This window comes from Eulemur rufifrons, chromosome 28 (assembly GCF_041146395.1).
Source record: "Eulemur rufifrons isolate Redbay chromosome 28, OSU_ERuf_1, whole genome shotgun sequence".
Classification (NCBI taxonomy): domain Eukaryota; kingdom Metazoa; phylum Chordata; class Mammalia; order Primates; family Lemuridae; genus Eulemur; species Eulemur rufifrons.
The window spans coordinates 45,193,903-45,215,988 of NC_091010.1; the positions used below are offsets into that span (position 1 = coordinate 45,193,903).

The following is a 22,086-nucleotide window of genomic DNA, read 5'->3' on the forward strand; positions in this document are numbered from 1 at the left end:
ACACTCATCCTGGGCCCCCTTGTGGTGACAGCTGTCCTGTGGGGTTGTGTGCCCCGTAGAGGTTTGTCACGTGGTCGCCTGGGCAGGAGGAGCCTGGCAGGGGGTAGGCAGCGGGAGGGGCGGCTCCTGCGCTCCAGCAGGCAGCTCCTGGCCCAGCCTTGCCACGCCTCCCACAGGGCAGGGCCAGCCCAGCCAATCAGCTCCGCCAACCTCGGAACTGCCCGCGGAAGCCTGGCCGGGCTTCTGGCTTTGGGGCAGGGAATTGTGGGAGGAGGGCCTAGGTCTCGCTGGAGACGCCCTTAGTGTCGGGACCCTGGGAACTAGCCCTCCACCTGGCCAGAGGGACACTGCATTGTGGCGTTTCTCCAGCCTCCCCTGCTGGGGCCTGTAGGCCTTGCCCCTGATTCTGGGGACACCCAGCTCAGGCCTGCCCCAGTGGCCACAAGTCAGGGGGGCTACAAATTTTTAACTAGACACATTGATCATTAACGGGGGTTGGAAGGAGTCCACACAGTCTCACTCGGGGGCACAGACCCACAGGGCCTCGGGCTTCCTGCAGAGATGATGGGCCCCAGAGTCTGGTCCTCTGTGAGGCAGGGGCTGAGCAGGGGCCTGGCACGGAACGTCAGGGGCTTGGCCTCAGGGGAGGGGAGGAAGGTGGACATCGCAGGCATCTACCCTCCTGTGACCACCCCGTTCACTGCCACCGCAGAGGTGGACTATGGGAAACTGGAGGAGAATCTGCACAAACTGGGCACCCTCCCCTTCCGCGGTAAGTAGGGCCTGTCCACCGTGGGAGCCGGGGAGATGTGAGTGGCCCCGTGCTCTCCGGCCAGAGACCATGGGAGGGTACACAGGCTCTGTCAAGCTGCTGGGGATAGTCTCGTAGTCTGCAGGTCATTTTATCACGGGAGAGGAATGGGGCCACTGGTCTGGAGTCAGGGGACAGGCAGGAAGCTCCCTACTGGCCTATGACCTTGGACTGAACCTCACCTGCCTCGGTTTCCCCAGCTGTGAACTGCTAAAGTGCTGCCTTAGCTCCCAGCGTTGTTGTGGGTCAGGGACCAGATCACATTCAGGACACTCCACATGCAACACAGCCACAGATGCAATGAATGAAGGAAGAAGGAAGGGGCACATTCCACCTGCCCTGCCCACCCTCATCCGTCACCATGGCAACCCCGAAGTAGTACTCTCAATAACACCATCTCACAGATGGGAATCCGGGGCTCACAGTGACACGGTCACTGCCAGGGTCACTCGGCTAATACCTGGCTGAGCTGACAGTTGCCGTTTCACTCCATTCCTTGACTCTCATTACACCCGTTGGAGTTGCTAGACCACACTGTTTCAACACAGAGCGTTGTCTGATCTTTGCAAGCTTTGGGGTTGGTGTGGCTCTGCCCAAGGCAGTGCAGTGTAGACTGTGGACTCTGGTTTCAAATCACAGTTCTGCCACTGACTTGTTGTGGGATAATGTCTCAAAACCTCAGTTTCCCTGTCTGACACATGGAAGTGAAATGCCCATGTATCAGGGGACGGTTGGGAGAAAAATCTGAGAGTGCAAGCGAAAGCATGCCGTGAATTGTAGAGTGATGTTCACTCTAAGGTATTGACTCCAATGATGATAATTATTAAAATGAGTGTGATTGACATTGTGACAAAGCCACTTTGTGACAGTGACCACTGGTCCAAGGGTCCACTCAGTGCTGAGGAGATGTGATCCTTCCCTAGGGGACAGTGAATGCCCCATGGATGTCTGCATTGAGCAGGGACACTAAGTAAATCTCTGCTGTAGCTTGGCTCATGGTTTGAGCTTAGGCCTGTTTCTCTTAAAACAAAGCAGGAAGCTCCTTCATCTTTAGCATCAGGGTTCAAGGACACTCTTGTTCAGGGTGGGGAGGGTGGACTTTGCATCTGGTGTCTGCCTGCCACCCAGAGAATCCAGAGACCCTCAGACTCCTCTCTGGACCCTCCCTTCTGTGCCAGCTACCCATGCCTACAGAGGGCATGCGGATGCCCAGAACAGGCTTCACTGGATTTGGCAGGACACAGACCAGATGTGCCCACGAGTCTGTCTCCCTCGCAACCCACGCAGGCTCCTGCTCCCATCCGACTGCTCACCCACACACCAGAGAGGCAGTGGCTGTGGTAGAAAGAGCCTATCATCTGGCGGTAGGTGACGTGGGCAAGAATCTGTCCAGTTCTGCCAGTCACAGTGACATCAGGGAAAGTACTTAACCTCTTTAATCCGGATTCCTCATTTTAGAATAGGAACTGAGCCTCCAGGTTCCTGGCCACAGGGTCAGCATGCTTCTCTCAAGTTCAAACATGGGGCACTGGCACTGAGACCACAGAGCCAGAGGGTCCTGCCACTGCTCCCAGGACACAGCTAAAATGCCCAGGAAGGAAGCAGCAAACGACTTTAGCTCTGATATCTGTGTTTCTTTTGCCGTCTCCTGGCCCCTGGGGTAGACTTTGCAGCCCAACACTCAGAAGCAGAGGCAAGGAAAAACACACTTCACGTTGCCAGAGCCCCCTGCAACGAGCTAAAGGCTCCTCTAAAAGAGGTGGGAACCTGCCCTGAACGAATTGGTGAACAGTAAAAGATTCTTCTAGAAGGCATTGGCTGAAACTGTAGCTCTTTTTTTTTTTCTTTCTTTCTTTTTTTGGTACTGCTAATTTGTAGTGATTATGTGAATAGAGTTTTCTTTTTAGATAAAAGTTATAACCAGTGTCAGGAGGGACGGGTCGTTGCAGAAGGGCCATATGGCCCTGAACTCACACCCATAAACAACCTCCAAGATGGACTTTGAATTGTTATTCCCAAATGAGTTTAGTGAACAACACAGAGATACTCCAGCAGCGCTGCAGAGATGAGGTTCCCAGTGAAACTTTAAGCTGTGTCTTCTTCCTTCAGTATGTAGAGTGGACGATGGTTTCTTGTGATAAGATATAATACTTTTTGTGTACTTTAAGACCATGCCTCTGGGAGTTTCTGCTCTAGAGACTTCTGCTTCTCAGGCCAGACCCTCATAACCTTTTTCTGATAGTCATCAATTCTGATCAGTGTTACGTAGAGGTTGAGTCTCATAACCTTTCCCAGTGTTTTGGATGGCTTTTAATCATTTGATTATGTTGTTTCTTGAAAAAAATTAACAAGAATTAGATTGATATGGTTACTGACCCTAACTCAGCAAACCTGTCCTCAGTTTCTTTCAATTCTCATTTCGTCCCTAGTAAGTAGGGAGGGATGGGAAGCTTACTTAACAAGAACTTAACACAGTTCCCTATGTGAATAAATTTTCAAAAATCTATGACTATCAAATTTTTTTAACTCTTCACAGAGTTTTTTAGAGTTACAGTAGTGTTGTTTGTTATTATTTTAATATAATAAAAAGTTAAATGTGCCTATTTGTAATAAAAATTACCTTGGGGACAAAATACTTCATTTTTTTTTAGTATATTGATATGTGTAAGACACATAGAAGATACTTAGTACAAATATGAAAAAGACAGTGTCCTTGTCTTCAAAGCACTTACAATCCAGAATAAGAGACAACAAAATTAACTGTATCAAAGATAGAAGGATCCAGACACTTGGATCTTAAAAAAAAAGAGAGAGAGAGAGAATGAAATAAATACTAAATAGATATATAAACATGCTGTGGGAGCAAAAAGGAAAGCATAATTAATTCTAACAAGAGTAATAAAGAAGGCTTTATAAAAAAAAGAAGACCATGACTCTGTTAAAGAAAATATTTTATTTAAAAGATCATAATTTTTACAACCCTATTTTGGCATTCCCTTATTTTTTTTAATGGGCTAGATACCTCTGGGGGAAGAAAAATGCAGTGTCCCAGGCCTGTTTCTACCTAGAGACCTGGGGTTTTACTCGGGCTCTCAGTGCCTGCACCTACAGGAAGCCACCAGGCCAGAAGCCCACCCGCTTACAACCTGAACCAAACCCATTTGCCAAGGGGCAAATTCTAGGTTTGCAGGTGTATCACTAAGGCAAGAGGTAGCAGCCCCCATTGTGGAATGGCCCCAGGGATCTGAACCCAGTGACATCTCCTGTCCTATCCACTCTGCCTTCTCAGCCCATTGCTTGTCTTTCCCAATTGTGACCTCGTGTTACTCCAGAATGAGCTCCCTCCTGGGCCCTTTTCCTTCTGGACTCTGCCCTGTAATGAGGCTGGGGACTGCAAGTGGGGAGGGAGTATGCCAAGCTGGCAGCAGAGAAATGCCCTGTAAAGAGGGAGACACCAGGCTCAGGTAGCCAGGAATGGATGCCAGCCCAGCCAAGGAGTTCCTTTTGCCATTGCCAGCCTGACCTGGCATCCTCTGCCCTCTTGGAGAATGAGAGAAACCAAAGACTGGAAGATAAGAAGGAATTAGTTGCAGGATGGGTTGCAAGCAGAAGGCAGAAGGAACTCAGAATTGGAGAAGCTGCCCTTTCACTGACTTTGGGGACAGCTGTCAGGGTGGGAGACAGGACCTAGGCCTTAGGCAATGCCTGCCAGGCTAGACATGAGAGATGCTGTGGCATCTCCCCCCCCCCCACCCCCAGCTGCCTTCCTCACAATGGGGTTCATTGCTGAGGCGGTAGGGGCATTGTAGGGGGGTGTAGTAGGGGCCTGCCTGCCAGACTACCCTTGGGGAGCCTGCCCTTTCAAGCATGAGCCACACCACCTGGGCTCCCCCATTCCCAGTGTGCTCTTAGCTCTGCCTGCCTGGTGTGGGGTCCTGGAGACCTTCTTGGAGTTACTCCAGCAACCATCATGCAAGGTGGTGCTGGGGGCCGCCCTTATACTAGGAGGTGGAGGCCTCATGCTGTGGATTGAGAGAAAGAGGAGAAGGAAGGCAAACCTTGAGTCTGCACAAGATGAAGATGAGTCACCGGAATCCCACAAAGCAGAGAAAGAGAGCTGGATCAAATCTCACTTTAGCCGCCTTTCTGAAGAGAAGTTGGTCCCCAACAGTGCCAGCACCAGCTGCAACCCTCCCCAGCCCGAGAGTGGGGGTGGAGAGGCCAGCACCACCATTCACATGGAGACCGTCACCACCAGGCACGGAGAAGTGGGCACTGCTCTGAGCCGGGAATCTTTCACCAGCAGGCAGAAGGCATCTGGGTCCTCGTTGATCAAAGAGACCCACAAGGAGTCTGGAAAATCCTCGTCCTCGGATGAGGCCACATGGGCTGCGGTGGCTGCCTGCACCAAGGAGATCGACACCAAGGGACGGCAACTGGCTAACTCCATGTTGCAGCGGGCCACAGCTTGTCAGCACTCAGGCCACCTGCAGTCCAGGGACATCAACCAGGAGGAGCTGAAGGCCCTCGAGGAGGTGGAGATGAAGCTGAAAGGGAGTTTCCTCACCAAGCGGGAAAACACCATAGCTGGTGCCAACCACATACACACTTTCTATGGCCATGGCCATCAGAGCCACCAGAGTCACCATGGCCACCAGAGTCATCAGGGTCACCCAGGCCACCCAAGCCACCAGGGTCATCCAGGCCAACCAAGCCACCAGAGTCACCCAAGCCACCCAAGCCACCAGAGCCATAGCCTGCCCAACCGCAGCCACCTATGACTCCTTTGAAGCCACCTAACCATGGATGGAGATGCCCCTTTCCCCAGCAGGGCTGGCCCCATACAAAGGCCTGTTTCTCTCCTATGTGGCAACCTATGTGGCCCAGGGTGAGACGCTGCTGCCAAAATCCCTTCTTCCTCAGGCCCCCCACGGGGCTGGTGGCCCCTCCGACTCCACGAGTGGGGTCTGCCACAGAGGATGGCCCCTGGTGGAAGGAGGGCTGGGAGGAAGCAAAGCAGCTGACACACACCCTGAGTCCCCACTGGGAGAAGACAGACGAGGCAGACCCCAGGAGCAGCCGAGAGGCCCACACTGACGCCAAAAGCCTGCAACGGAGCCAATAAAGCCTTGCGTGCCCTCACTCGGAGTCCGGGGCTCTGTGGCCAGCTGAAGGCCTGGGCAGGGATGGAGGGAGAGGGCTCCTTCTCCAGCAGTCCTGTGCGTGTGGCCCTTGGCCTGGGGCGTTGGCCCTGGGGCTGATTTAGGACTCCATAGAACAGCCTCCCAGGTCTCAGGGTGGGGAAGGGATCTCTCTGGGGCCTCAATACCCACAATCTGCTGCTGTCAGGGAAGGGGGAAGCAGCCAGGTGTTAGGGGAGATGGGGGAAGAAACAGTCTTCCGGAAGAAAGTAAGTAAGCCAGGTGGGACTTAGGGCCCTGGTCATCTTGGTGCCATCCTCACCCTATTTCTTCTCAAGCCGTGTGGCACCCCATACTGCAGTTCTCTCTCCCTGCCCCCTTGGGATCCATGTCAGTACCTCCCCACCACCTTCGCCCACAGCCATGGAGCCAGGATGGCACTCTCTTCTTTATGTTACTATTGCTGGCTGCTGCTACCAGTATTACTAGTACTACTAGCAGCTTCCTCTTTTTTGAAGGTTTTTTTTTTTTTTTTTTTTTTTTGAGTTTTTAGTATATGCCTTGCTCTGTGTTAGGTGTTAAGTCATGAGGAAGGTATTATTATCTCAGCTTTGCAAATGAGGCAGCTGAGGTTCAGAGACGTAATTTGCCTGAGAGGACATGGATAGTAAGCGATGCTGCTGGGATTGGATCCCAGCCCTGCCTGACTGGCAAGTCCGCACCCCTAATCCCTGCTCTGTGCTGCCTCCCTGTCCTCTTCCCCCCACCCCCACGTGGCTCTACCTCTCACACGCTCACCCGTGACTGCTTTCCCCAGTCCTGACACTTTCTCTGCCCTCCTGCAAGCCTGGGACTGTCCTGGCCTCCTCTTCCTGGGTCCCAAGAGGCCATTTCCGGAGCTTGTCAGGCAGTCAAAGGGAAAGCAGCTGCCTCCCCCAGTCAGCGACAAGGCACTAACTCTAAGCGATTCTTTGAAATTTCTTATCGTTTGGATTTATTATGGATTTACTGGTGGTTCCCAACCTGTGCACCTCAGACCCCAGGGGCCCAGAATCGATGCAAAGGATGGATAAATCCATAAACACCTTAAATGTTGTCAGATGATTTAATAGAGCACAGTTGGGCGTATGTGAATTTTTTGACATTCCTAATCAGTGACTTTATATAAATTTTGATATATATTTGCATATTTGAAATATTAAAATAACTTGTAATAAAAATAAAAATTTTAATTGGAAAAAATGGGGTCAATGAAAATGTAGGAGGTTGCTAAATTAGACAAAAATCAAGAGAGTGGTGAGGTTTGGCTTCTGAAAGAGATTGTTAAAATGCACACAAATATCTGGAAGACCTTAAATCCCTTGCTAAGCGCTTATTATATGAAGCTTCAGATCAGCCAATTACAACTTTGGAATCTTAACTTTAAGAAAAGTCTCAAACTGGCAAAATTCAAATAAAGCCTTTAGCTAATGGTATCATACTAATGTTAATTCTCTGGATCATTGGACTGTAGGTGGGTAAGACATCATCATTGTTGGAGGCCGGGGAGGGATGTATAGAAATTCCCTGTATTATGTTTACAACTTTTCTATAAGTCTAAAAGTAATTCAAAATTTAAAGTTAAAAAATGTTTCAGACAATTTAGTTGTGAGCTGCAAGCAAAATGGCCTCTAGGCAGCCAACTCCAATATATACCCTGGGTAAGGACTTTTTTTTGTTTGTTTTTGAGACAGAGTCTCACTCTGTCACCCCAGGCTAGAGTGCAGTGGTGTCATCATAGCTCAGCAACCTCAAACTCCTGGGCTCCAGTGATCCTTCTGCCTCAGCCTCCCAAGTAGCGAGTAGCTGGGACTACAGCTAATTTTTCTATTTTTTGTCTCACTCTTGCTCAGCGTGGTCTTAAACTCCTGACCTCAAGCAATCCTCCCATCTTGGCCTCCCAAAGTGCTAGGGCTACAGGCATGAGCCACTGCGCCTGGCCTTCTTTCTCATTTTATAGGCGAAGCCAGATGGAGAAATTTTGCCTAATCACACAGATGAGAGTGGGGGGAGGGGATTGAAGGATTCTGGGGACCTCTATGCATGTGGGTAGGCAACAGGAAGTACAAGGGACAGGTAATGGAAGTGCAGGGCAGAGAGGTCCAATGGAGGGATTCCAGGAAGACTTCTCAGAGGAGGTGGTAATAATGATGGACCAAGAGGGCATAACAGTGACTGAGGATACTCCTTATATGACTCCTTTTGGCCACAGTAAGTCACCATGTGCTTGTACGTCCCCAGCCCCAAACACCTGCTCTTCTCCCAGGCTCCCTGGCTCCCAGAACAGCCAGTGTAACTGGGGAGCAGGGAGGGTAGCTTCCGAAATGAGAGGGAGCCTCCTTCGTCTTACAGCTGGAGGGGGCCTCAGAGGCCCCCCTCCTGATTTCAGGCTTGAGCACTTTCTCCCGACCCCGTAAGAATTACAGCCAATACTTACTGAGCACCAGGCTCTATTCTAAGTACTCATTTAAGCTTCAAACCGACTCTCTGAGAAAGGTGCTAATATTGTCCCCATTTCTCTGTTGAGGAAGCTGAGGTTTGGTTAAGCCGTTTTCTCAAGATCTAGCTGGCGAGGGAGCCACACTGAGGGTCAGCGCCCAGCTGCTCTGACTTGAGAGCAGGTGTGTCTGGCCACTCCACTGTGCTGCCTTCCTGCCTCTCCGCTGTCCTCACTCCCTGCTCTGTCGGGGCCCTGGCCTTTTCCTGCCTCTGGCCGCTGTCTACACTAGCAGAGGCACCCGGGCCTGGGGCTGGCCCTCTAGCCAGGGTGAAGGAGGGGGCTGCATTAACAGATTTCCTAGAGCCTTCCGGTACGTCTTGTTATCTGAGAACAGCCTGAGACGGTAGGATTTGAAATGATTTCCTAGTCATCCCATAGAAAAGGAAACACTGACTCAGAGATGTGACGTGACTTGCTCAATAGCCAGAGGTGACTTTCGAGTCCGGTGCTCCCTGACGGCACCGCGCTCCTGCCTCCCCAGCCCGGCATGTCTTCCTCTTGGGAGTCAGGCCTGGGTCCGTTGCCCCCCGTAAGACAGGAGGGACGGCTGTGCCACAGGAGCCTTGAGCACGGGCCTGCTTCTGCCGCCCAGAGCGCAAGCCCCAGCCGTCCTGCTGTTCAGGCCAGGTCCAACGAGGGGGCCCGGGAGCCTCTGGAACTGACCACCAGGATGAAGGATGCCTTTGGAGGGAGTGACTGTGGCTGAATGGGTGACCGCAGAGAGAAGCTGCCCCAGCCCAGGGTGGCAGGCAGGGGTGGGCAGGAAGGTGTCTTTGGCATTTGAATAGAGGAATGGCAAGAGCTTGGTCTGTAAATCCTTCCTTAGTCAAGGGGTGCTGGTGCAGTTGTGGCTAGACTGCAGTCTCATCTGGGGATGTCAGCCTTTCTGAATGGGCCTGACCCACTGGGAAAGCGCGGGGGCCTTACGTAGCAGGACACAGGGAGGCTCCTGCCTTCACTTCTAGCCTGACACGGAGCATCAGTCCTCTGGGAGCAGTCCAGAAGCCAACAGCTATTTGCCTCAAGAAGTTCCCTGCACTGTTATCAAAGCTAGGGGTTGAAAAAAAAAACAAAAAAACTACAAACCCACTCAGTGGAATATAATGTGTAGCGAACAGCATGAAAAAGACTTGTGGCGTGAAGTCGAGTCTGCATCACCTTGTGTCCCCTGAAGGATGACTCACAGAAACAATTTATCTGGGTCCCAGTGCCAGGAAACTGTGTTTCTCGGGGCACTTGCTTGGCTTTTATCTTTTGGGCTCTACATGTCTGTTTGCTGACCATGTTTCCCTTTTAGCCTGGACTGTCGGGAAGCTCCAAATCAAATTGATGGCCTGTCTCTCACATTGTGTGGCAGGGATTTTGTATACCAATACCGCTCGTGGCTTTATTTTCTTGTCCTTCTCCCAAATATCCTTTATTCTTACAATTAACAATCCCGTTGTGTGTATGCTGTATTCATAAACTAGTTCAGGTTTTTTTTTGTTTTTTTTTTTAATAGAATGGGGTGGAGAGGAGAAAGGAAAGAGGAGGAAAGAGAAAGTTAAATGAAAAAAACTTGAGAGGAAAATGATTTCTGCTAACATTCTCATTTTCAGCTGAGGAGCACCAATTCTCTTGTAGAAATAAAAGGATTGGCCGGGTGTGGTGGCTCATGCCTGTAATCCTAGCACTCTGGGAGGCCGAGGCAGGTGGATCGCTCGAGGTCAGGAGTTCGAGACCAGCCTGAGCAAGAGTGAGACCCCATCTCTACAAAAAGATAGAAAAATTAGCCAGATGTGGTGGTACACGCCTGTAGTCCCACCTACTGAGGCAGGAGAGACGCTGAGCCCAGGAGTTTGACGTTGCTGTGAGCTATGATGACGCCACTGCACTCCGCCTGGGGCAACACAGAAAGATTCTATCTCAAAAGAAAAATAAACAAATAAAAATAAATAAAAACAAAATGAATCAGAGCTACATGTGCTGCTAAGAACAAAGATCAAAACATAAAGTTAAACAAAAACAGCAAATCGCAGAAGGGTATATAAACTCAATTCCATTTCTACAAAGCTCAAAATTACAAAACCATATTATATCTTGTTCATGGTACCATACGTACATCTTATGTGTATAAAGACGCAAATGGGGACAGTAAACACCTGTTTCAGGACAGAGCCAAGGAAGAGGAAGGTGACGAGGCAGGGTTGCCGTGGGGGCTGGACGCATGGATTTGGTTTTTATTATTGCCTATTCCATTCGGTGCGGCTAAAACATTTCATGAAAACAAAGGAAAATGATGTGAACACCGTCATTGCAGCTGGGTGAAAACATTCTGCCTGCATCGGGACAAGGATGGAAGGAGACGTGTGAGAGGCTGTGGTGCTGGGGAGTAGGTGCACCCTTGTCCTGGGTCAGCTGTGACGGGGCCTCTCTTGCAGGCTTCGTGGTCCAGGGCTCCACCGGCGAGTTCCCCTTCCTGACCAGCAGCGAGCGCCTGGAGGTGGTGAGCCGCGCGCGCCAGGCCATGCCCAAGGACAAGCTCCTGCTAGCCGGCTCCGGCTGCGAGTGTGAGGCCAGAATGCCTGGGGGGCGGCTGGGTGCCCAGTGTCCGGGCTCCTTGGCCCTGGGCTCGGGTTCTGTCTCCTTGTTCTGCCTCTTCTGGGACACACTGAGGCACCCTGGCTTGGCCTGGCGCCCTGGCCCAGGCCTCCTTCCGCCTGCTCTCACCTCCCTCCTTCCTCCTGCAGCCACTCAAGCCACGGTAGAGATGACTGTCAGCATGGCCCAGGTGGGGGCTGACGCGGCCCTGGTGGTGACCCCTTGCTACTATCGGGGCCGCATGAGCAGTGCAGCCCTCATTCACCACTACACCAAGGTGGGTTCGAGGCCTGGGACCAAGAGGAGGCCCAGGGAGAGGAGACAAGAGGAGCTAGGAGTGGAGTCGAGCCTACGTCACATGAAAGGCAGCTCTAGGAGATGGATGGCATGCCCTCATGTACGTGCTGTGTGACACTAGGCAGCTTACCAAACCACTCTGTGTCACTGTTTCCTAAAATGGGGGGAGCAATGGCATCCACCTCATAGGGTTGTTGTGAGCATTCAATGAGGTCAAGAACATAAAGGGCTTAGGACTGTGCCTGGCATGTTACCCATTATTGTAGCTTACAACCGGGCCATGTACCACCAGTGGCTTATGGCTACGGAGGGGGCCCTGCCCAGGTAGCCCTGCAGTGATGCAGGCCAGGACTTGGGGCATGCCTCTAGACCCAGGACCGGGGGAGGCTGCCTGCTCCCCCTCTTCTCTGCACCCCCAGGTTGCTGACCTCTCCCCAATCCCTGTGGTGCTGTACAGCGTCCCAGCCAACACGGGGCTGGACCTGCCTGTGGATGCGGTGGTCACGCTCTCCCAGCACCCGAATATCGTGGGCATGAAGGACAGCGGTGGTGATGTGAGTGGCCACAGCGCCGGGGCTGGAGCACCCTCTCCTTCTCTGGGCCCAAGCACTTTTGCTACCAACTTCAGGACAGCTCTGAGATCTGTTTCATTCCTGGGTTCCTGATTGGGGCCTCTCTGTCGTGTGGGTTCTCTGGGGCTTTGTCTGAACTTTGGGGCATCTTTTGGGGAACTGGGCTGTTATTCTACTCTTGCCCCCAGGCTGGCGGCCAAGGCTCTGGGTCCAGCGCTTATGCCACATTTGCTGTTGCAGGTGACCAGGATTGGGCTGATTGTTCACAAGACCAAGAGGCAGGATTTCCAGGTGTTGGCTGGGTCGGCTGGCTTCCTGATGGCCAGCTATGCCTTGGGTAGGCCTCCTGCTGCTCTCAAACTCTCATGGGTAACCAAGATGCACCCAGGCAGCTGGATCTGCTGGGAGAGATCACGAGGGCTGGGTCTGGGTCTGCAGAGAGTAGTTTGCCAGGCTGCCTGCTCTGAAACCTCAGAACCTGGTCACACCGCTTGCTTGTCTGAATACTGGGTACTCGTGAGTGACCTTGTAGGGTAGAGGAGGGTGACCATGTACAACCCCTGGCCTGCAGGAGGGATGCCCGCAGTTTGTTCTAAGTCCCGCGCTCCATGCTTGGATGACAAATTTAGCTCTTCTAAGCTCACCTTGGAAATCATTCTCTGAGGGCAGCGGCCTTGGGGCCCTCCCCTCTGGTTCAGGAGTCCGTTTCCCCTCTCCCTCGGTCCCAGCAAGAATGAACTGTCAGAACTGCAGGGTTGGGCCATAGGTCTTCAGCTCCCTGATCAGATGCTGTTCCAGTCCAAGATCCTAGAAATGTCCCTTAGACCAACTGCTCTTGTCTGTTTCAGTCAAGATCCTTGGGTTCAGATTGGACTTGAGCCCAGGAGGGGAGGGGCGGGGAAGGGAGGGAAGCATCTGCCCCCTCCAGCTGAAGCCCCAGCGAGGGGATTTGAGTGGCTTTTCCTGCACTATAGGGGACAACGCTGGTTCCTATTCCCTCTGGTCCCTGCAGATTTTGGCTTGTCCTTGCACATCTCCCTCTGCCGGGTCACTGTGCAAGGAGGGGATCCACTTCTGCCTCGTCCCTGAGGGCGGGGTAGATGGAAAGAGCGCAGGCCTGGAGGCTAGGGGATCCGAGCCGGAATCTCTGCTCCGCCGTTTATTCACTGAGTGCTGTGGTTACGGCACTCGGCCTCTCTGGGCCCGAGTTTCCACTCCAGAAATCACAGAGGTATCGCAAGGACTAGAGAGCATCAGCCCCGGCTCTGCCATAGTGCCTGCCACACAGAACGTATTCTATAAGTGGCGGCTCTATTAGTGCATTCCACATCGCTTACTCTCTTTCCAGTCGTGAGGCCACTGTGCTTAGGGCCACTCCTAACTAGCTTTACAATCCCGCTTGCAGGCTTGCAGAAGTGGTAGGGCTTTCTGAGATCATAGCCAACCCATTTTCATTGCCCAGATGGGCACAAAGAGGACTACAGAGGGTCTTGTCCAAGTTCATGCAGGTAGGAAATGCCTGGTCTCCTGTGTCCAGAGCTCTTTCCATTCCCCCACCCCCACCCCCACCTGTGTCCCAGCTGAATTCACTGGGGGGAATGAGATTTCACAAGAGCAAAGGCTTTGCATCCACTCCACTCCTTTCCAGGACTGATGAGTCAGGGGGACGCTGGAGGTGCCAACCGGCAGGTGGGACTTTACTCTGGGAGGGGTGCAGGCAGGAACTGTCCTTGAGTTCTCCTTTAATGCTAACTACCCCCCACAGATCCGCTCTGAGCAGCACTCTGTGGGCAGGACTCTATTTTGCATATGCAGGCAGCTTTTCTGTCTGAAACTGTGTACTCTGGACTCACAGAGCATGCCTGTGATGTGGCCAACCAGTGGCATAGAAATCCGTATCTTATGTCCCCAGAAGGAAGAGGAGCTAGGCCCAGGGTTTGGGATTCTCTGTGGGAGGAGGCCTGGCTGATGTTCTGCATCTTACTCCGGGGCAGGAGCTGTGGGGGGCGTGTGTATCCTGGCCAATGTCCTTGGGGCTCAGCTGTGCCAGCTGGAGCGACTATGCCTCACAGGGCAATGGGAAGATGCCCAGAAGCTGCAGCACCGCCTCATTGAGCCCAACGCCGCGGTGAGCCAATGGCAGCAGTGTGTGTGTGTGGGGGGGTCTGTGTCCCCACTGGAGCAGGACCTAGGGCTGGCACGGGGTCCCCACTCAGTGGTTTCCCTTTCAGAAAGTCCTTTTAGAGAACATCCTACTGCGGGAATTCCTTATGCTTCCCCAGAAAATCCTGACTTTAGACAAAGTTGAGCTCTATTGGTTCTCAAACTTAAGTGTGTATTAGAATTCCCTGAGGGGGCTAGTTAAAATTCTAATCCTTCAGGCACAAGAATATGCATTGAAAGGAACATCCCGAGTGACTGTGACATAAATAATCCTAGGATCATACTTTGAGATGCTCTGCTTGGAGAGAGTGAACCAAGGGCCTTTAAATCAGCTTTATAGGGGCCAGATCCTCAAAAAAACAGAATGATTGAGGGTAACAAAAGTAGGGTTAGAAGGCTAAAGGTATCAGAGCCCAGATTTTCCAGGAGAGTTCTGTCTGCAAATTCTATTCTATTCTGCAGTCAGACTGTGTACTCCAATTCTGTGCTGGGTAAGCCAAGGAGAAGAACTTAAGATGAAATGCCTGTCAAGTTCAGAGCTATTTTAAAGCCTGAGGCAACGGAAAAATGTGTGCCCCTATATACATATTTTAATGTAAATTTGAAATTAAACTTGTTATTTGGAGATAATTATAGATTCACATGCAATTTGAATAAATAATACCAAGAAATCTCATGTATCTATTACCCAGTTTCCCCCCAAGGTAACAACTTACAAAACTACAGAATAAGTTCACAATCAGGATATTGACACTGATTCAAGATACAGAATATTTCTGTCACCATGAGGATCCCTCAGGTTACCCTCTTATAGCCACAGCTACACCCGATCTTTAACCACTGGCCACCACAAATACGGTCACCATTTTATAATTTTGTCAGTTCAAGACTTACGATATGAAACCAGACAGCATGTAACTTTTGGGGATTGGCTTTTGTCATTCACCATAATTCTCTGGTAGTTCATCCAGGTTGCTGCGTGTATCAATAGTTAATTCCTTTTTATCTCTAAGTGGTATTCCACGGTGCGGCTGTACCACAGCATGTTTAGCCACTGCATCTGTTGAAGGACAACTGGGTTGTTTCCAGTTTCTGGCTATTGAAAACTGCCACGAACAGTCATGCATAGGTCTTTGTGTGACTGTAAGTTTTCATCTTTCCGGGATAAATATACAACAGTGCAATTGGTGGGTCATGTGATATTTGCATGTATAATTTATTAAGAAACTACCAAACTGTTTTCCAGAGTGGCTGTACCATTTTACATTTACACTAATGTAAATATATGAGCGATCCAGTTTTTTTACATTCTTGCTAGCATTTGATGTTGATGATTTTTTATTTTAGCCATTCTGATAAGTGTATAGTACCATCTCATCGCGGTGTTTTTTTTTTGCATTTCTTTTTTTTTTTTTGAGACAGAGTCTTGCTCTGTTGCCCAGGCTAGAGTGAGTGCCGTGGCGTCAGCCTCGCTCACAGCAACCTCAAACTCCTGGGCTTAAGCAATCCTCCTGCCTCAGCCTCCCGAGTAGCTGGGACTACAGGCATGCACCACCATGCCCGGCTAATTTTTTTTTCTATATATATTTTAGTTGGCCAGATAATTTCTTTCTATTTTTAGTAGAGATGAGGTCTCGCTCTTGCTCAGGCTGGTCTCAAACTCCTGACCTCGAGCGATCCACCCGCCTCGGCCTCCCAGAGTGCTAGGATTACAGGCGTGAGCTACCTTGCCCGGCCCTGCATTTCTTTTTTTGAGAGTCTCACTCTGTGGCCCTGGGTAGAGTGTAGTGGCATCATTATAGATCACTGCAACCTTAAACTCCTGGGCCCAAGTGACCCTCCTGCCTCAACCTCCGCAGTAGCTGGGACTGCAGGTGTGTGCCACCACACCTGGCTAATTTTTCTATTTTTTGTAGAGATGGGGTCTCACTCTTGCTCAGGCTGGTCTTGAACTCCTGACCTCGAGCAATCCTCCTGCCTCGCCCTCCCAAAGTGCTAAGATTATAGGCATGAGCCACCTCGCCCAGCTAAAAGTTCTGAATTTTGATGAAGTCCAGTGTATCAATATTTTCTTTTATGGATCATGCTTTTAGTGTCAAGTCTCAGAGCTCTTTGTAAAGAGTCCTTAGAAGATCATGAAAATTTTCTATTTTTTCTTAGAAGTTTTATACTTTTATATTTTACAAGTCTCTGACCCATTCTGAGTTAATTTTTGTATAGAGTGTGGGACTCAGTTCAAGGTTTTTTTTGCCTATGGATATCTGCTTGCTCCAGCACCATGTGTTGAAAAGGGTATCTTTCCTCCATTGAACTACCTTTGCACCTTTGTCAAAAATCAGTGGGGCATATTTGTGTGGGTCTATTTCTGGGTTCTCTATTCTTTCCATTGATGTATGTATCTATTCCTCTGCAATACCACATAGACTTGACAGCTGTAGCTAAAAAGTCTTAAAATCAGGTAGACTGATTCCTCCCATTTTGTTATTTTTTTCCCTCCAAAATTGGTTTAGCTAGTCCAAACCAATAAATTTCAGAACAATCGTGTCTTTATCTACAAAAAAATCTTTCTGGGACTTTGATAAGAATTGTGTTAAACCTGTGTACCAATCTGGGGACAACTGACATCTTTACTATGTTGTCTTCCAATTCTTTTTTTTTTTTTTTTTTTTTTTTTGAGACAGAGTCTCACTCTGTTGCCCAGGCTAGAGTGCCGTGGCATCAGCCTAGCTCACAGCAGCCTCAAACTCCTGGGTTCAAGCGATCCTCCTGCCTCAGCCTCCCGAGTAGCTGGGACTACAGGCATGTGCTACTATGCCCGGCTAATTTTTTCTATATGTATTTTTAGCTGTCCATATAATTTCTTTCTATTTTTAGTAGAGATGGGGTCTCGCTCTTGCTCAGGCTGGTCTCGAACTCCTAAGCTCAAACAATCCACCCGCCTCGGCCTCCCAGAGTGCTAGGATTACAGGCGTGAGCCACTGCGCCCGACTCGGTATCAAATCTTTTTTAAACATTTTGTAGGATTCTCCAGTGAAACCATTGGGGCCTGGAGATTACCTTTTTGGGAGTTTTTTAAAAAAATTACACCTCTGCACTAGGCCCTCGACTAGGCTTCTACTGGCTGGAGCGGTAGGAGTACCTCCTTACTGTTCCCACACAGCCTCCACTGGACCACCTGTGTGTCTGGTGGGGGGTGGCGTGACCCTCTTAAGGGTGAGCAGTGGTGAAAGTCCTGACTCCCCTCCAGTAGCCCAGCTGTGACACCCTCCAGCTGGGGGGGGGGGGGGCAGTTTCAGGCTTCTTTATTCATCCTTTGCTGTCCTGGGTGGGATTGGGGCCAGTTTGCTCTGTGGTGTTTGGCTGGAATACAGCAGTTCTTTTCTAAAAGTTTTCCATCTTGCCAGGCTACTCCTTTCCTGGTCCTTTGGCTAGAAAGAACTGGCTTTTGTTGGGGCTTTTATAGTCTTTGCCCATTGGCATTGCATGGTTGCTGGCCTTTTCAGCTCCAAGTCTGGGCCAGGGGACTCACCAGTGTGTTGTTCCTTGGGTCTCAAGGTCCCTAGATGCTCTTCCTTCTTCTCTACCTTTCAGGGTCTTCTTTTTTTTTTTTTTTTTGAGACAGAGTCTTGCTTTGTTGCCCAGGCTAGAGTGAGTGCCGTGGCGTCAGCCTAGCTCACAGCAACCTCAAACTCCTGGGCTTAAGCAATCCTACTGCCTCAGCCTCCCGAGTATCTGAGACTACAGGCATGCGCCACCATGCCCGGCTAATTTTTTCTATATATATTTTAGTTGGCCAGATAATTTCTTTCTATTTTTAGTAGAGACGGGGTCTCACTCTTGCTCAGGCTGGTCTCGAACTCCTGACCTTGAGCGATCCACCCGCCTCGGCCTCCCAGAGTGCTAGGATTACAGGCGTGAGCCACCGCACCCGGCCTCAGGGTCTTCTTATATCTGTTTTTGTATGATGTCCAGCATTTTGGGTTGTACTTATTGGGAAGAATAAGGACAAGTACATCTACTCCATCTTCCTGAAAATGGAAGCTAAATGGTGATTTTTTTTTCCTCCTCAGAACATCAAAGTAGGTAAAAAAAAAAAAATATATATATATATATATATATATATGAAAAATTGAAAAGTAGATATATTAAAACTTACATCATTATTTTAGGTTTAAATATTGTATGTATATCAAAACATAACTTATTATAACTTTACTTTCCTGGCTTTAATGGAAGCAAATTCACCAAAATATATTTTTCCAAATCTATTTTTTAGAAGAAAAGGTAACCATTAAAAAGTAAACATAAGAACATGTATGTAGGGGCACACACGAGTACTTTCACCTCAGCCTGCAATATGGCAGGGCACAGCTATGAGATCCTGTCTTTATCTAAAACTTCATTCATCACGGATTTTTTCTGCACTGATTTTGATTTTTTGAAAATATTGTATTGATTGTGTTGTACGAAAAGGACAGAAGGTTAGCACTCCCCTTGACAAGGATGGAAGAGGCTCTCGGGCCTGCACAACACACACACAAAATTTTTTAAATAAATAAAAATATTGCATTGAGGTCCAGTGTGACATCTCATGCCTGTAGTCCTAGCACTTTGGGAGGCTGAGGCATGAGGATCACTTGAGGCCAGGAACGTGAGACTCGCCTGGGCAATAGGGAGATCCCATCTCTACAAAAAATTAGCCGGGTGTAGTAGCACGCACCTGTAGTCCCAGCTACTCAGGAGGCTGAGGCAGGAGGATCGTTGAGCCCAGGAGTTGGAGGCTGCAGTGAGCTATGATGACACCACTGCACTGTACCCAGGGCAACAGAGCGAGACCCTGTCTCAAAAAAAAAAAAAGCATTAAATGCATTGAAATTTTGTCTTGATTATTGAATTTTTTGGCATTCCGTGAGTTTTGCATCTGAGGTAAGTGCCTCATTAGCCCTGCCATAATCCCAGGGTGAGCTAGGCACTCCACAACAGTGTTTTGTTTGGGTACAGTGGTGGGTGGGCTCTAGATCTCCCTCACAGTTTGTATTCTGACCTCAAAGGGCAGATTAATGCAGATTTAGAGAGAGGGCAGCATGAGTCTCCCTGGATGTGAAGGTTCTCCAGGGATCGGATACTCTATAAATAGGCTGTAAGAAGTTGCAGAAATGAGGGTCTTTCATCTGAGCCCACCAGGGCACAGGCTGTCCGGTGCATACTGGGACCTCTGCTTTCCCACTTCTGTCCACCTGTGAAAGAACATCCAGAACCTGCATGCCACAGGGACAGGAAGAGGAGGCATTTTCAGGGCTCCCGGGGCACTGGTCTAATATTAGTGGTGTTTTTCTCATCTGGCCCTTGTGACATCCCTGTGGGGTGGGTGTTTCACAGACAAAGCGGCGTGGGCTGTCCCTGGGGAGGAGAGGATGCCTAGCTGCCATCCTAGCTGTGTGTGTCATCCCATCTTCCCCCATCCACCCTTCATTCCATGCCCTCTCCCGTGCCAGCTCTGGGCACACACTCAGGAATGCCTGGAACACCTTTCTGCTGCCTGGGCTGTACACTCAGACACCCCAGGGGTAGCTTGATGTCACTCCATTGCCCTGCCCTGGTTGAACACAATGTCCTTCCTCCCCCTTCCCACCACCCTGCCTCCTGCCCCCAGCTATATTTAGGACTTTCTGCAGTCTTTACCTCCAAAGTGTTCAACCCTTTCTCAGGGTCTGAACAGGGGGCGTGCAGAGATCTTCAGAAACTCATGGTTGGAGCAAGCTTTTCTCTAGGTACCTCTTGTTCCATCCTCTCCCATCTTCCTACCTACTCTGGTTTTAGGTAAAAATGCCAGGCTGTAACATCACAGGGTGCTGGGCCTGGAGGAGGGTGGCTTACCACCCATTCCAGGAAAAAATTCCACGCTTGTAAAGCTTACTGTCCTCTAGCAGTGAGTAGTTATTAGTCAATCTTTCATCAATGGGTCCTGACCTTTTTACCCCTAACAACCTCTAATTATTTTCACCCTTCATGAAGCCCACACTTCTAAGGTTTTAGCTACCCTCTCAATAAAACTGTATTAAGTAAGGATTACTTTCCTAGTTTTTAAGTAGTCAAAGATTCATCTAACATTTCTGATCAGCACGAAATGACCAGCTGCTATACCAAAAGCAAAGAAACTTGATGCTTCATTTATCCTGTAAAATTCCATACATCATTTTAAATTATGACAATAGCTTTAGGTCCCCCATTATAACAGAAAAGCCTTTAGAGGTGATGTTGTTCAGCCCCCTCATTTTTCAGACAAAAGAAGAGATAATAAGTAAATGATACACAATTGCCCCACCTTCTTTGGGTCACGACACATTGTTTTTCCTGTGGGAGCATTTAGAGTTTCCAGGGAGCTGGGCTGCAGACTGGTGAAGCTTTAGTGCCCAGACCCCACAGCCTTGCTGCTTTCTCCCATCCCAGCTCGAGGACTGTATGCTGTCCTCCTCCCTGCTGGGGTGGGTTTTTCTCCCAAAACCAAAGGAGCCACTTTCCTTCCTTAATCTGACATTTTTGCATTTTGCTGTCACTGACCTGCTTTTCTATATCTGGATCCCCAATCTACCCAGAGTGCCACGGATTTGGAAGCTACTTCATTGGGGGAGGAGGGTGGGAACTCCAACTTTCTGGGTGTTGCAACCGATTCCCCCGGCTAACACTCACCCTGCTTCTCAGGTGACCCGGCGCTTCGGGATCCCAGGGCTGAAGAAAACGATGGACTGGTTTGGCTACTACGGAGGCCCCTGCCGGTCCCCACTGCAGGAGCTGAGGCCCGAGGAGGAGGAGGCTCTGCGAGTGGATTTCACCAGCAATGGCTGGCTCTGAGGGCAAGCAGGGTCCACGCGGGCCTGAGCCCATCTCAGCCTCCTGCCTTGCACCTGCAGCCTAAAGAGGAATGCGAGGGATTGGGGTAGAGGCTCCCTACTTCCACCCTCCAGGTAGCCTTCTGCAAGGCAAGCCCACGCACATTTCCTATTCTCACAGCCCCACGACTTCTCACTTTTGTTTCCTAAACTCCGTAGATACAGTCTTCCCAGGCTTTACAGTGGGAAGGAGCAATTTCTTACCTGCCTTTCTACTGTGGATGCTCTCCTATGCCCTGAGGCACATGAACCAGGAGCCAGAGGGGAAGGGCATAGGCGCAACTGGCACAGTAAAGGAATCTGTTTTACTGAGGGTGATTACTTAGACTTGGGGCTGCAAGCCTGAGTCTAGCACAGTGCAGCTGGAAGCCAGGGCTGTGCCTAAGAACTCAAGTTCTGACTCGTTCCAGGGAAAGCAATAGGTTAGGAAATCTGATCAGGAAAGTGTCACTGGTCCTTGAAAGGTCCCCCCCCAAGCTGCAGTCCAGCCCACAGTGCCCTTTCTAAATCTACTTTCATTCATCCCATATTCGTATCTATAGCCTTGATTCTAACCATGAGTACGCAGACAGCCCAGTGGCTTGTCAGATTGGTAAATAATGACACCTGGTGGCTAAATGTTACATTCTCAACTATTCTGGCCAGCCCTGAAACACTAGGGAAGGGGACTTGGCCTGAGACAAGGCTATTCTCTTGCCTATAGGCACTTGGCTTTTATATCTTTTATTATTAGATATAAACACTTTTCCTTCTATACCATAGGCCTGTGTAAAAAAAATAAAAATAAATAAAATAATAATCACTTTGTTACTATAGTAACGTTTATTAAGTAAAACTAGTGTGGCTATGTACAGATGGACACTCCACGGCTATGGAGATCTTAGGTTTCCTGGCCAGATGTCAAGAATCTTCCTAGAGGCGATTAAGCTCTCATGGTCTGCCTTTTCCCAGCTCTCAGAGAGGCCCTAACAATACTGAGCAACTATACTGAGCATTATATTAGTGGGGCCTGGGGAAAGGGTAAGAGGCAAAAGAGAGCAATTGAGATATTTATTAGCCAAGCGTGGTGGCACATGTGTAGTCCCAGCTACTT

General features: G+C 49.7%; 2 protein-coding genes and 1 pseudogene across 3 annotated transcripts; all 3 read left to right on the top strand.

The window, feature by feature from the left end:
* Positions 1–270: 270 nt before the first annotated feature.
* On the top strand, positions 271–21,762 carry HOGA1 (4-hydroxy-2-oxoglutarate aldolase 1). 2 transcript variants are annotated; one of them, XM_069460856.1, is made up of 7 exons: positions 274–772; positions 10,912–11,040; positions 11,221–11,348; positions 11,788–11,922; positions 12,181–12,277; positions 13,935–14,068; positions 20,806–21,762. In XM_069460856.1, the coding sequence occupies exons 1-7, from the start codon at positions 562–564 to the stop codon at positions 20,953–20,955; spliced, it is 984 nt and encodes a 327-aa protein (XP_069316957.1). In that variant the 5' UTR covers positions 274–561; the 3' UTR covers positions 20,956–21,762. The 2 variants fall into 2 exon arrangements, with proteins under 2 accessions (XP_069316958.1, XP_069316957.1); XM_069460857.1 differs by lacking the exons at positions 10,912–11,040; positions 11,221–11,348; positions 11,788–11,922; positions 12,181–12,277 and having other exon boundaries at positions 271–772.
* C28H10orf62 (chromosome 28 C10orf62 homolog) lies at positions 4,831–5,646 on the top strand. The gene is made up of 2 exons (XM_069460732.1): positions 4,831–5,461; positions 5,543–5,646. Exons 1-2 carry the CDS (start codon positions 4,831–4,833, stop codon positions 5,590–5,592), a joined length of 681 nt encoding a protein of 226 aa, XP_069316833.1. The 3' UTR covers positions 5,593–5,646.
* LOC138376752 (U6atac minor spliceosomal RNA) lies at positions 18,562–18,652 on the top strand (annotated as a pseudogene).
* Positions 21,763–22,086: the final 324 nt, after the last annotated feature.